The sequence below is a fragment of the Eucalyptus grandis genome, chromosome 3 (assembly GCF_016545825.1).
Source record: "Eucalyptus grandis isolate ANBG69807.140 chromosome 3, ASM1654582v1, whole genome shotgun sequence".
Classification (NCBI taxonomy): Eukaryota; Viridiplantae; Streptophyta; class Magnoliopsida; order Myrtales; family Myrtaceae; genus Eucalyptus; species Eucalyptus grandis.
In genome coordinates this window covers 70,969,234-70,983,834 of record NC_052614.1, presented here as the reverse complement: position 1 = coordinate 70,983,834, position 14,601 = coordinate 70,969,234, and the positions used below count along the sequence as shown (strand labels likewise).

Genomic DNA, 14,601 nt, shown 5'->3' with positions numbered 1-14,601 from the left:
CTTGATAAAGGTTTTGGACTTAATTATACCGACTAAGGGTGTATTTGGTTCAGCTTGACAAATGGATTTTAAGCACAATGCAAATGCTAAAAGCCAAAGTTATTTGAGAAAATGCAAATTATGTTTGGTAAAAATTTTTTGCAAATGGACTTTGAGTTTAATTTATATTTGGCAAAAATAAAAATTGTAATAGCCTTTGGATATTTTTATTTTTGTTTATTTAAAAAGGATCAAAACCCTTGAAGGACTATGATTGCTAGCGAGCTAGATCTAGCACCGAGGGTTATCAATTAAGGTGTCAAGCAACCTCCAATGATGATCACGTGACCCTCGCAAGACCTAGGCAAGGGCTACTTGAGGTCACGAGACCCAGGCAATGGTCATTGGGGTTGTGTGCCGTTGGTGCCAGATCTAGCTCGTTAGTGATTATCACTTCATCTTCGGTCTAGGAAAGGGTTTGGTTTTTAATTTTTAATTATAAAAAATATGACGAGAGACAAAGTTGAAATTTTGAAGTTTTGACGAGGGTGGTTTTGAAAGAATGAATTAGTTTAAGCATTTTGCCAAATGCTAAACACCAAATACTAGTAAGAACTAGTATTAAGCTTTTAGCTTTCTTAAGGTTGAAATTTGGTTGAAAGCTTATTGGAAAAACTTGCCAAATACCCCAACATTTTCCCAGAGGACTTTGGAAACCGAAAGCCAATTAGGAAAGTTGTACTAAACGCACTTTAAAATGCTTATGACTCAATTATTATGTACCCAAGGTCTAAGACTTTTAGTGCACTTTTCCCGATGGATTAAATATCTAGTATTATAGTTATTGAAGTTTTACATTTCAATTTCACTTTATCAAACTATTACCCGAGCTAATGATATTTTGATTGAGGAAAAATCACATTCCGTTGGTTTTCTTGTCATTTCTTAATACTTGATTGCAATCACGATAAATATTGCCTAGACTAGATACGTATATTTCCTAGTAGAACACTGCTTAGTGTGGTTGTAGACTTGGAGTAAATTTCGTTCAATTTATCAAATTGGTAACATTCTACTCAAATTTGAAACAGGAAATTGACACAAATAGTCCATGAATCTAATTCCAATGTACAATTTGATCCATGAACTTTTGATTTGATAAATATGGTCCATGAACTTTAACTCAATGTGCAATGTGAATCATCAACTTTTAATTTGTTTAATATAATCTATAAATTTTTTGTACATGTTCAATTCAGTCCCTAAATTATATGAAATCATTCAATGTAGTCTTTCCATAATTATTCAAGACCAAGTATATCTTAATGGGGAGACGAATGTTCGACAAATAAATTACTTTTCTTGTTGAGACCATGTACACTAGTGATGATTGATTTTAGGATGAGCACTTCTTACCCTAGAATCGAAAATGACCTATTAAGGACTAGTTCCACAAAATGAGAATTAAAAATCACCCGTTGGTTTCATGGACCACCTAGGAATCAAACCACCCATCTGATTCGATTTCAAGGTGGACCGATCTACAATCATTATAATCTCACACAGATCTCGCCTCATCTCCTTAGATACTTTGTAAAGTGAACCCCAAAGCATGTTTATTGGTTTTGTGGTCTTTGGTTTGGGATTGTTGCCTGGCTTGTTGTTTTGAGCGAGCTACTTGACTTTGACAAGATGAATAAATGGTACTCAGCAAATGACATATGTCTGTTATATCGCTTGCCCATGAATCTAGAGCCCATCTCTCCTTTAAGTGTCCATCTTTTTAGAGCCATTGGGCAATCTTTGTTGAATACGAGTGGAGTTCGTAGAAGCGTTGGTGATTGGGATATCAAATTTGTTTGGGTTTTAGGAGTTCCTTGTGCCGCCCACCATCTCAGTTGCATATATAGGTGGGGTTTGTGTGTATGTGTGTACCAGTTCAAGTAGGTGATTCCACACTCAAACCTAGGAACGAGATTTGGATCCGAGAACTGGACTGGTCCCCTTGGAAACCGCTGGTTCTAGGCTGATTCGGTTTTGGGTGGTCCAAGCGATTCTTGGTTCTTTTGCACACTCTTAATGTGTACTCATACTCATCATCGCATATCATGTGATATGCCTTATGGATAGAATTAGCTATGGCCATCACTTATAACTTATTATATGTGGTATGTTCCTAGAATTAGCTATAATAGGTCCATGCCATGCGTGAAAATTTATTTATATCAACATCAAAGAGGATCGTTAGATTTGATCGAATCCATATGGACTTACCAAGAATTTTCCAAAATCCAATCCGTACATATTCACCCAGTAATTTATACTACATGAAATATTCATTTTTCACGTCTTAAAAAAATTAAATATGCTAATAATAGAGCCTCTTGATATTCATGCTTTTTTGCATGTATACTATGGAGGAATACTTAGCCAATTTTAATGGAGAGTTGTTGCTATGTGTAACCATCTTAGAATGCAATGACAATTTCATGATATGCTTCATCTTTCTCAGCTCATATATTTGGGATGTCAAAAGAACATGACATCGGTTCAAAATTTGTCAACTCAAAAAACATAAATATAACTTTACAGCGAAATAAAAATTTACAACTATTTAATTTGCAAGGGGATGATATATGAAAACTTGGAGAGCCACAAATTTTGGGAAGGAGCGAGACATATAAATCTTATTGGAAGTATTAAACACAGGACACCCCCGCTCCGTTCAATCCAATTTCACCCCTTTCCTCACGCGAATAAAAAAGGACAGTGAATTCACCTCTTTGCCCTGCCCTCCTTCCCTCCAAGGCCGTGTGCAGTCCAGCAAATAACACCATCAGTGAGGGGTAAAAAAGTAATAACAGCCTCCACCCCCTAGCTCTACCCGTACAAAATCAAGAGGCTCCTCGGGCTACAGCAGATTAGCGTAAGAAGGAGGCTTTGCCCCCGGAGACGGCGGCGGCGGTAGCCCTCCATCTCCGGTCGACGGCGGAGTCGATGATTTCGCCACCCCGTCACGACGGCGTTCTCGCGAACGTACCTGTGTACGTGTGTGTGCGTCTGTATATATATATATGTAATCTTTCTGTATCTCTATGTCTACCAACCCATGACATAGCCCCCCAAAAGAAAAAAAAAAGATGAAAAGATAAGGGGAAATGATGCTGGTTCCTGCTTTGCTTTCATCTCCCTCGCATAACTTCATCGTCATCTTCCTCGTCATCTTCATCGATGATTCCCCAGAGAATTCATCACCGTATCCTCCTCCATCTGTGTCTGCGGATTCCGCTTCGGAAAAGAACTTGAATGCTTATGAAAGAAAGAAAGAAAGAACGAGGCTGTGATGATTCGCACGGTGTATGGAGGAGAGAGACCACGGACAGGCACCGAGAACCGGCCGTATCTTGGCGGGGCGGCCAGAACCGGTCGCAGCCATGGCGGGGTTCCTTTCAGTTGTCTGATCTAAACGCGAATCTGAGCCTCCCCATCTTCCAACAATTTCTGCCCCTAATTCTCTTTTTTATTCTCCCTTCTACCCAGATCTGCTAATCTTGTTTAATGGTGGTTTCTTGTGTTTTGCTGTGACAAAAAAGGTGGGATCTTACTTTACCAAAAAAAAAAAAAAAAGAAAAAGGTGGGATCTTTTTACCAAAAAAAAAAAAAAAAAAAGGTAGGATCTTTATCGGTCCTTTTTCGCCAGTGCCTGATTTTTCACTTCTTCTTTTCTTTTTCTCTCTCAGTAATTTTTACCCTCTGTTTTGCCTCGCATCGATGGCTGGTGTGCAGTCGTGTTTGAGTTCTGGGTTCTCTTCCCTGCACATTTTTCCAAATTTGCGCTCAAGTTCTGTGTAGTCGTGTTTGAGTTCTGGGCTTTTTACATCGACAAGATGGGTCGTCCTTTTCCGTCTCTGCTCCTGCAGAAGAAAAAGTAAAATACTCTTTTTCTTATCATTTGTTTTAAGGGAGTTTTCAAGATTTTCTTCTCTTGCAGATGTCTCGGTTTTAGCCGCCGGCGATGATGTGTTTGTCGGAAATGGTGAACTCTTGCATGAATTTGATGTTCACCGTAGCTGGAGCTCTGCGCAACAATAATGTCAGGAGGAGATTAGAAATTTTGGGGAAAGATGATGCGAAATGAGTAAAGTGATCAATGTGAGAGCATTTACTGTATGTAAAAACAGCAAGGCAGGTCAAATATTGATGATGAGTCTGCAGACATACTGGCTAAAAAGGAATTGCGTTCACCATATTGAGAAATGGTTGTTTGTTACAGTTTAAAACGACGTCGCTTTTGCTTAACAAGATTAGAGAAAGAGAGAGAAACAAAAGATGGTATTCGCCGTGTTTAGATTGAATGGTTAGGAGGGAATTTTACCCAAGAAATAAAAATTGATAATAATGTAGTCTCGTCCGACACGATCACTCGAAATTCTTATTTTTATATCTGCATTCGATAGCTAGGTGCCATTAAAAAGGGTAAAGGAAGAAAGTCGAAGTGAATTTTTCCTAACCGAACGTAGGAAGGAGGATATTCATTAAAAATTCGGTCATCGGTTTATCATTCCAATCTTTTCTTAGTGCCCTATTATAATTTATGCCTATGCCATTGTCACACAAAAAAAAAATGATATGAGAGACTTAATGGAGGTTCCCTTATTTGCTATTTTTCGGTTTATTTTCTTCTTCTTTTTCACATATTCATTAAGCAAGAAGAGTAACGATTTGTCAAAATTGTACAGTAAGTCCTCAACCTTTCTATAAATATGCATATAGGTCGTATAATTTCAATTGAGCGTCTAGCCTTTCTAAAAAGGAGCAATTTGGGTTGGGCGACCTCAAGCAATGGTTGCGAGAAAGTGTGATTCAAGCCAATGGTAGCTTGGGTCGTATGACCAAGTGTTGCATGAGGCCAAGCGACGGTCGCTTGGGGTCGAGCGACCCCTAGGCAATGGTCACCGACGCACGTGACATCTTGGCCAGCGGTTATTAGCCTCTAATCGGCTTTTCCATGCAAAATATGGTGAAGATGAACAATAAACAATGGGTTAAGACTTGCATATTGAGATTACAACTTTCTAAAGGACCTCCGATCTAAAAGACCCTTTGGAGATGAAAATTGTATTTCTCTAAAGTTGAGTAAACGCTATTTGTATTTGGCAAAAGGATTTATAGTCTCATAACTTATTTAAAATGTCGAACCAACTGCATCTAAATATCTTGCAATTATAATTGTCAAGGTTTTACATTTCGCTTTCGCTTTACTAAACTATTCACCAAGGTAATGATATCTTAATTGAGAAAAAAAATCGTATTAAGTTGGTTTTCCTTCGTCTTTTATTAGTACTAGATTGCAATTACGATAAACATTGCCCAGACTAATTACGTATATTTCCTAGCAGAATATTAAGTTGGCAACATCCCACGTGCTTCCGAAAATAAAGTGACGAATAAAAAAGAAAAGGAAAAAGGAAAAATAAAAAATAAAAATAGAAAAATTAAATTAGCATTAGGTGGCGTTGGTGGAGGGAACGAACAAACAACGAACGAACCCGATTCTCCGTCCTCCTCCATCGCCATCGCCATCGCCGACGGCATCTGGTTTTCGCTCGATCGATCGACCGATTTCGGAGGAGCGGATCTAGCCGGCGAGATGAAGATCACGGCCCTGCTGGTCCTCAAGTGCGACCCCGGCGGCGGCGGCGATCCGGTGATCCTCGCCAACGCCACCGACGTCAGCCGCTTCGGCTACTTCCAGCGCTCCAGCGTCAAGGAGTTCATCGTCTTCGTCGGCCGCACCGTCGCCCGCCGCACGCCCCCGGGCCAGCGCCAGTCCGTGCAGCACGAAGGTCGGTCTCGGTCTCGGTTCCGGTTGTGTTCTCCTCTTTCATCGTCGGCGTCCGGTGCTCGAGGCCGTGGTTTATGTTTCCGATGCGGGTTTCGACTCGTTCCGGATGAAAATCGCGTGCCGCGTGGGGCCTCTTGCTGTGTGTAGACGTCGATGGAGGGATGTCTGATCGTATTGCGTGGAAATTCGCTCGGCAGACGAAATTGAATTGTGAAATTGCGAACTTCTCGTAGGTCTTGTGATTTGGTCATGACTCATGACTCGAAGAGACTAATAGTTAGCACTAGATTTGTGTCTGTGTGCTCTTGAGTCCTGGCCCTATAAATCTGTGGGAAGTCGCGCCGGAACCTGGTTAGATTTCATTTGAGATGATGTTCGTATGATCATTATCTCGTCGTCGCGTAAAAGTTTTTACATGCTGTGTGCAAGTTGTATGAATAATGAATTCGTCTGTTTTGGTAATTTTTCTTTTTTTTCCGCAGAGTACAAGGTGCACGCTTACAATAGAAATGGCCTTTGTGCGTTGGGATTCATGGACGATCATTATCCAGTTCGAAGTGCATTTTCTCTGTTGAATCAGGTAGAAACCCGCAAATTTGTTACCTATTCAGGCCTTTTCTGCTTGCAGATTTGTTACTGATATGCCGATATATTGAACTCTCATTTCAAATCTAGCGACCGAATGTTTGAATGTGCTTTGCACCACTTCAATTGGTATAACCTGCAAAATTTGTTGCATCTGCATGTTGCAAAATTTTCTAATTGTAACAGTCCATTGAAATGGATAGGTTGTTGGGTCCTGCCCATGTGAGAAACTAATACATTGCATGTAGAGATAGGAGGCTTCTTATAGACTGTTAGAACTCTGGACTGTTCTTATTAGTGCCATTTAGGAATTAGAATTTAAGTGATGTTTTAAGACAATTAGTCTTGAGTATATGGAGGATTCCTTTGGCTGATGACTTGTGACAACAGTTAGACTTTAAAAGATTCTTGGATTGGTGACTGACTGCATATTAATCTTTAGGTTTAGTAAGAACAGAAGTAACAAAAGCCTCTTTTTAAATAATTAGCTTTAGAAATGAATCTTTTTAAAATAACGAAGTTGAGAAATTAATAATTAATTCTGTAGTGACTTTCCAGCTTATGGAGAAATTTTAAAGGAGACTCAACTACATCGATTCTCGAATAAATCTAGGGAGAACGAGTGTAGGAACGCACTTATAGATCACAACTTAAAGCAAACAGGTCATTGGGTTTCAAGCTTTGACGCTATAGCCTTATAAATCTTTGCACATCCATATAATAGTTTGAAACTTATGGATTATGTATGGTTTTATTGTGGACAGGTGCTGGATGAGTATCAGAAGAATTTTGGTGATTCTTGGAGGAGTACAAACTCGGATAGCACTGAATCATGGCCATATTTGAATGAAGCACTGACTAAATTTCAGGTTCTGTCCATTCTCCCATCACATTAAGTGATATTTAAGAAATTAATGGGCCTTTTATTTCTACTTTATCTTTGGGTTATCGACTGGAGCTTTAAGATGAAGTCCTCTTTTTGTGATTATGTTTATTTCTTCTTTGCATCTTCAGGATCCAGCCGAGGCTGATAAATTGTTGAAAATTCAGAGGGAGTTGGACGAAACAAAAATTATTCTGGTAAGTCATATGCATTTTCATAGGTGTCCCCTTTCTCTCATGCATGTCTCAATCTACATTTCTGGGGTGGCAATTTTAAGTAGGAAAACGTGAAAGCACTGATGCGAATGCAACATCAGCAGGAGGGAAATTATGGACAGATATTTGAATGTCATATTACATGAACATAATTAAATTGTCATGTTTTGACCCACTTTTTTGTGAGGATCATCTCTGCATTATATTGTTGCTCAAAATTTTAGCGAGCAAGTGATGTAAGGCAACAATGCTCATTGACATGAACACAATGACACAAGTATGAATTGTCATCCTGATGCGTTCTCATAATTTTGCATGCATGTTTTCGCTTGAGAAGTTCCCCTTAGGGTATTCAGTACTCATAATTCTGCTAAGAAATCCTTAATATCAATCATATGGAATATAGAAGGGATATCTGCCTATGTAAAGCCTCCTAGATACTCTTCTACAACCATAAGCTTTTGTTTGGTCATGTAATCACTTAGTTTTTTGGACAATTTGCTGGATTTAAAACTGATTTTCTGTGGACACCAGAACTGAAAAGAAAAAAGAAAGAAAGTTGGGAGTTTGGGACTTTCTCTTGCAACAGTGATTTTGTCCGTGTGATAGCACAGTTCATCTGTTGATAGCAATTTCTCTGCAGCAAGTTCATGTGGAAGACAAATATTTGAATTTGATATTTCATTTTGGTGCACGTGAAGAAACTGGCATTATTCTCAATTAGTAACATAGTGGTGGAAATCTGAATTGGGATCTTTTGGTTTCATTCATGAGGATATGCGTTATTGTTACATCCACTTACAGAGCTAAATTAGGGATACCTAGTACAAATAACAATTCAGAGATTTTTTTTTTCAGATATGTTTCCTGTAATGTTTTTGGCCCTTGGAAAAAATAAAGCATACGTCTAAGTGTCATTGCCTCGTATTAGTGTTCAAGCACAGATCCTTGATGGAGCTGTCCTGTTCTTAGATTGCTGCCATGTAGAACATGTGCTTAGATGTTCAAAGGACATAAATGTACATTAGTGACATAAGACAGGTTTTGGCTTTTTCATTTTGCTTTCCACTTTTCCTCCATCTCTTAGACGCTTTTCTCCTTGATACAGCACAAAACTATTGATAGTGTGCTTGAACGAGGCGAGAAGTTGGACAGTTTGGTTGAGAAGAGTTCAGATCTCAGCGCATCATCACAGGTACTATCTATGATTGAAAGAGGAAAACCAATAATTTGGCATTATTAATTGTCTCTCTGCCACTAGTAATCTGCATTGACCACAGGTTCATAAGTTTCAATGTCCTTGTTTCTTTCTGTCCACTTCCAGTGATCCACACTTGTCTGAACATGCTTTTGTACTGGCAATTTGCTGTCTCTTTGTGGCAGATTTTCTGTTAAGTATTTTCTGCGACATTGCTATGGATGTCATTTTCTGCTGAATTTCATCAAAATATCTCGAACTTGAATGCTTAAAGTAATTCACAGCGTACCTCTTCCACACCAAATCTGGGAGTTTTCATAGCCTTGGACATAGCTGCTACCTTTTGACTTGATTCTTGATTAGTTATATTTGGCATAAAGTTTATCCTCCTTTACACATTATATGCAAATCTTGAACATTGTGCTTTTTCCTCGAACATTGTTTTGTTATGGAGACAACTACTTTTATTGTTTTAGATTATTTCTCGGACAGATTAAGCTGCATCAATAATGTAACAGAAGTTTATTGGAGTATCATGCAACTGAGTTTTGAGCTGAGTTTTGTTGAGTCATGAATTTGAGGTGGAAGACTTGATCATTGCTACTGTTTCTATTCATGTGTATCAGAACGTACACTTAGCTGCTGACACAATAACCTCTTCTTGTTTCCTGGAACAGTTGTTTTACAAACAAGCCAAGAAAACCAACCAGTGCTGCACCATACTGTAGCGTTCTGAGGATAAACACCTAATTTGGTTCCAATAGGGGTCAATGCATGTCCGTTTGAGGAATGTAGAGCAAATGGCATAGTATGTGCCATCATGGTGATATACCTTCTTCCTGCTGCCTTGATAAGTGCAAACTTGCGGTTCGTGGTTTTTGGTTTGCGAAATTTGTCTTAGATATGTATAAAAGCTTTTTAGCATCCATAGTTGATTGTCCACTGTGCTTTGATTTACCTCCTTATGTATAAACTTTGCACCTTCGGTATTCATATCTCTACCTCGTCCGAAATCAATCTCAGAGAGGAGCATCATCTTGAAGTCCTAACTTCACAATCCACGAAAATTAGTAGTTCATGCTAGTGAACAGAAGAGAGAAGACTGCGATGGCTTTGCAAGCCAAGACTTCCTGTCTGATTCTTCACTCTCCGAATTCCCACGTTGGAATTGTCTTTGGACTTGTGAACTCTTCTTTTGCATAATATATGTTGGTCATCAAATCTTTTTGATAGGTCCTTGTTGTGTCATATGGTAGCGTGGTGCCAGCTAGGGCTGCCATTATTTCCACTGCTTTCCCAAGGAGAAGGACAGACTGTTCCGTGGTGGTTGTGTGCATTAGAACATGCTCATTCGACATGCATAAAAATGATGGTAGGCTAAGAGATTAGTGAGCCGAAGATGGAGTCTTCGCGTTGCGATCTTTATTCATTTCATTCTTAAACACTAATTCAATATTTGCAATATCACAGCAACTTTACACGACTCGATGTATAAATTACATGTTTCACACATCACTCATCAACGCAGAAACTCCTATTTACCATAGACAGACAGGGCTCTGTGTTTTTATTTTCGGGGAATATTCAGGATGCCACTTTCGCCGATTGCATCCTATTTGCCAATAAGGGACTTGAGCCACCAGGCGCCTTTGTCTTGAGGACCTCCTTCCGGCGGAGGGTCGCTCTGTGGAGTCTTGCGGAGTTTACTTGGGTCATAGCCTTCGTCCTTAGCCTTCTGAACCAGCATCTCATAGATCTCATCTTCCAGATGAGTCTTCCTACATAATATCTGAAACACAGAAGACAAGCGTCGGAAAACTCAGAAGCCTTATCAGAAGGAAACTCGCGTATGCGCACACGAACATGTCCTGCTTTTGTGAACCTAAAAACGATGAATTACAGTGAACAGAGATGGAGAGTGTTTGGACATACCCAGAGGTACTTTCTGGTGGGCTCTCCGATGAGAGCATACTGATATTCACTGTCCAGGTACAGCACCCAGTAGTTCCCGACGACAGGAATGATGGGCAGGAACGGAGGGACATAGAACTTGACCTTGAGCTTGGCCTCGTTGCTCTTCGGGTCCGCCTTGTACGCCGAGCCCTCGATGGCCACTCTCTTGCCGTCGCTCCAGGTCTCGTTGAGCACATGCACCGTCCCATCCTGGTTCAGAGTGTATGTCGCCCTCGTGTCCGCCCCCTTAGGCACGAAGAAGGACGGGAACGACGCTATCTCGTACCATCTTCCCATGTACCTCTCCAAGTCCACGTCCTTCACGACTTCCAATTCTTTCTTCACCATTTTTTCCTCTCTCTTGGGGTCTTTGAATGTGGAGGAGAGATGTGGGGGATTGAGCTATGAAGAGTTTCTCCTGGAAGAGCTTCCTCAATGTTTTCTTGTTGGCTGGCTTTCGTTTTTTGAATGTCGGATATAAACGAGAAACGAGCTAGACGACATGAGATACTTTCGAAGGTGGCGGCGCTACATCTGGAGGAATTAGGGCCTTATGTTCGTGTGATTGTGAAATGGGAAAGATGGGGTTTGGGATAAGGGGACCTTCTGGAGTTGTCTTGTTATGATCATTGCATTACGCAACTTTTTGGAGTTATTTGGAGGCAGCGCTTCTGATCAAATTTCATGATTGGTGTTCACATGAGAGGGGAGGCCACGAGGGAGCTTGTAGCTGGTGAGAGAAAGGGACCCGGTCTCGGAGGCACGTCTCGGCCAGTTTAGCCCGTGAACTTATCGATGTTAGATGATACGAGCCACCAATCGGTGAACACTGTTGGGCGGGTTGGTGACCCAAACCGCAATCAACATCGAAGGAACCTTTCCTCTCTTCGATTTTCGACATTCTCACTCCACTGAAGGCGGGATAAAAAGACTGGGAGACGTATTGACGAATCAAAAATTGATACGAGGACAAAGGGCAATTCTTCCGTCACGACAATCCCTAGTTTGATTTATGACTTCGGTTCATTTGGGGGCTATGCTGTGTAGGCAAAGATGGAGAAAGTGCGTGAGCTTTATTAGAGTTCTGGAATTTGCTCAAAACCTCACGTGTTTCTCAAGTCCTCCTAAACTTGCACGCATATAATACTCTAGGTGAGATCTTCCTCAATTTGTTCACTACTTGCCAAACAAACCCAGGATATCCTTGGCGCTTCTTATCTTGGTACTTCATGTCCATTTTTAATTGTTTCGATACTGTTGGTAAGAAAATTTGAACGGCCACTGGCTTGTTAGATAACTTGTTATTAAGTTACCAGATCAGAATTTATCAATATAGAAACGATTTAATAAATTTCTGTATCCTCTGAAATTTTACTAGTATTATTAGTAATTTATGTACTTCCCCCTAAATTAGTAGCTAACCAACTTTTGTGAAACTTTATAACTATGGTTAGCAAAATAGCAGCCCTACAAAGATTTACCGAACCTTCCCAATAATTGCTAAGTCTCTAACTCCTTACCAATTTTGGAATCGTGGCCTAGTAAACTACTAATGCCATAATGAATTTACCAATGCAAATTACCTACTTGAAAGTAACAAAAATTATCAGGATTTTACAAACGTCAAGTGTGCAATTGGTAACTTACTATCACAATAACAAATTTATCAATATCATAATATACTTTTGTACTGACGAGATGGTTGAGGTGACAGACATGGGTGATCACTAGGCCTCGACATGAAGTATTGCCGACGCGTGTAGATGCAAAAGTCAATAAATGGGTAACGCGACGCATGTCTAACAATTTAGAGGAGGAGAAGGGTGAAACAAGAGAGTTCTGGGAGAAGATGAAGATCGTGGGTTTGGTCGCACTTCAAGGTGCAAGTAATGTTACATGATCCGGACTTACATGGCGCGGGCGGATTCATCGAGCAAACTAAAATGGTTGCGGCATCGCCGGCCTGGAGACCGCCTGAATGCGCATGATGCTTGGATCTTCATGGTGTTTAGCAAGCCCGGTTGTATACACCGCAATTGGGGGGTCTCGCGTTCTGTTCGGGAGTGCATGGTCCGTAAGGTTTGCCTGCTGAGGTTCTCCCGCATCCGGCCGCATTGTTCGGGTTGGATGTGGCTGCGGTCGCGCTGGAAGAACCTGCGAGAAAACGGCTCGGGACGTGCGGAGAATTGATCTGATACTCCAGCGCCAAGTTGTCCGCGATGAGGCAGCTGCCGGCGAGGCCACGGCTGTGGTTGCACGGTAAGAAGGCGGCGGCAGCGGCGGAGGTGGAGGCAGTGATGTTGATTGAATGTGGTGATGGCGAAGCCTTGGAGGCCAACATGAGTACTACGAGCAGTGAGGAGAGTGAGAGGTAGAACCTATTGTCGCCCATAGCTAGATCTTCACTTCCGATTCTGAGCAAGAGACAAGTTGATGAGAGCTAGTGGAAGTGGTATGGCCATTGCCCCTTCTCTTGCTCCATTATTGCAATTGCTCCTATGGTGAAAGTAATTCCCACTAGCACGACATTTTCATAAGATACAAATAGAAATTATATTTTCGTTGCAAAAAATAATCCAAGGACTATTTTTTATATTTTGAAACAAAGCACATGGACTAAAAATGAATATCTCTAAAGGTACGAGTACCGCAACATAGTTTTTTTTCAAAAACCTATACAAGCTGACGTCATGTTGACTCGTCAATGCTAGCTTAGAATATTCAATCCACGTTTGATTGGAAAATTGAATTTTTGCTCAAAATTTTATTAGGGGTATGAATTGTATGGAATAGAATACAATGATCAAAATTGAATTCAGGATAATATATATGATTATGAGGTGAATGTTTAATCTCGTCTCTCTATCTCAACACGTGTCTCCTTCTCCTGCTCTTGCTTCTCTTTCGCTCTAAATACATCGGGACTCGCATCCAAAAAGTTTCAACTTTTAGAATCAAATTGATCTTTTTTTTTTTTAATCAAGGATTTCATCTATCCATATCTTACTCTATGTAATAAAAGGAGTTTTCATCTCGACTCTAACATGTTTGATGTACGTAATCATTAAAGGAGTTTTTTTTTTTTTTTTTTTATTATTGTACCAACATGGATAGCTTCGGAAGGTAAATGAGGCGACTACAGAGGACCCACCACCCCGACGTCGCACTTAAGATCCCATGCGGCCATCGAGATTCGAACTCCTCTCTTCTAGCAAATGATCATGGGAGCTTTTATCTAATTAGATCACCGTAGGCGGTGGTATCATTAAAGGAGTTTTCATCTCTACTCTATGACATGTTTGATGTACGTAATCATTAAATATTGAACTCTGGCAAGAAAAACATTGAAGGTCGCATCAAATTCTTGGATACCTACCCCGACCATGGGGACCATACGATTAAAGGTCCAAAATCATCATGAAGCACTAACATCACGATTTAGGACTCAAGATAGCCCTTGAATTTTAGGTGTTTCCCAACGAGAGTTGATAGTGCCAAAAATCAAGTTTTGCTGCTGCTTGCTGGGGGAAAATGGGCAATCAAATTAGGTGGCGTGGCCACCAACACCTCCATAAATTAGTAAATTGCCTACTTGTTCAAAGTTATCAATATTATCATGACTTTTATGAACGTCCAAATGTACAAGTGTCATTGGTAACTTACCTACACTTTTATAAATTTGCAGAGAAAGTACCAAAAAGTTCCAAACATTTTTATATTGGTACAAATTCAGTGTATTCAAACAATTTAGATAAAAAATCGCTGACATGGATACCGGGGGTCCTAATGATTTTTTTGAATTTTTCTTTTTTTCATTCTTTTTATTTCTTTCCCTTCTTTTTTTGCTAATGGCTGGAGAGTGCTAGCCTTGCTTGTCATAGGTGAGGGTTGGCCTCACTAGGCCGCCCCTAGGTGAGGGTGAAGGCCAGCCCTTGCCGGCCAT

The 14,601-nt window shown here is 40.4% G+C and overlaps 2 protein-coding genes across 2 annotated transcripts; one reads left to right on the top strand and one right to left on the bottom strand.

Annotated features, from left to right (window-relative positions):
* The first annotated feature begins 5,491 nt into the window (after positions 1-5,491).
* LOC104438414 (VAMP-like protein YKT61) lies at positions 5,492-9,928 on the top strand. Its single transcript, XM_010051562.3, has 6 exons — positions 5,492-5,825; positions 6,307-6,404; positions 7,174-7,278; positions 7,424-7,489; positions 8,616-8,702; positions 9,383-9,928. The coding sequence occupies exons 1-6, from the start codon at positions 5,630-5,632 to the stop codon at positions 9,431-9,433; spliced, it is 603 nt and encodes a 200-aa protein (XP_010049864.2). The 5' UTR covers positions 5,492-5,629; the 3' UTR covers positions 9,434-9,928.
* A 179-nt stretch (positions 9,929-10,107) lies between these two features.
* On the bottom strand, positions 10,108-11,229 carry LOC104428666 (temperature-induced lipocalin-1). The gene is made up of 2 exons (XM_010041628.3): positions 10,638-11,229; positions 10,108-10,494 (listed from the first exon to the last, which is right to left on the bottom strand). Exons 1-2 carry the CDS (start codon positions 11,004-11,006, stop codon positions 10,318-10,320), a joined length of 546 nt encoding a protein of 181 aa, XP_010039930.2. The 5' UTR covers positions 11,007-11,229; the 3' UTR covers positions 10,108-10,317.
* Between the last annotated feature and the right edge of the window lie 3,372 nt (positions 11,230-14,601).

Bases quoted from the DNA above. Each gene is read 5' to 3' on its own strand.
- LOC104438414 (XM_010051562.3), top strand. From the start codon at position 5,630: ATGAAGATCACGGCCCTGCTGGTCCTCAAGTGCGACCCCGGCGGCGGC. The intron at 6,405-7,173 runs GTAGAAACCCGC...TATTGTGGACAG, and splicing joins CATTTTCTCTGTTGAATCAG to GTGCTGGATGAGTATCAGAA. The intron at 8,703-9,382 runs GTACTATCTATG...TTCCTGGAACAG, and splicing joins ATCTCAGCGCATCATCACAG to TTGTTTTACAAACAAGCCAA.
- LOC104428666 (XM_010041628.3), bottom strand. From the start codon at position 11,006: ATGGTGAAGAAAGAATTGGAAGTCGTGAAGGACGTGGACTTGGAGAGG. The intron at 10,495-10,637 runs GTATGTCCAAAC...TCTGTGTTTCAG, and splicing joins CCACCAGAAAGTACCTCTGG to ATATTATGTAGGAAGACTCA.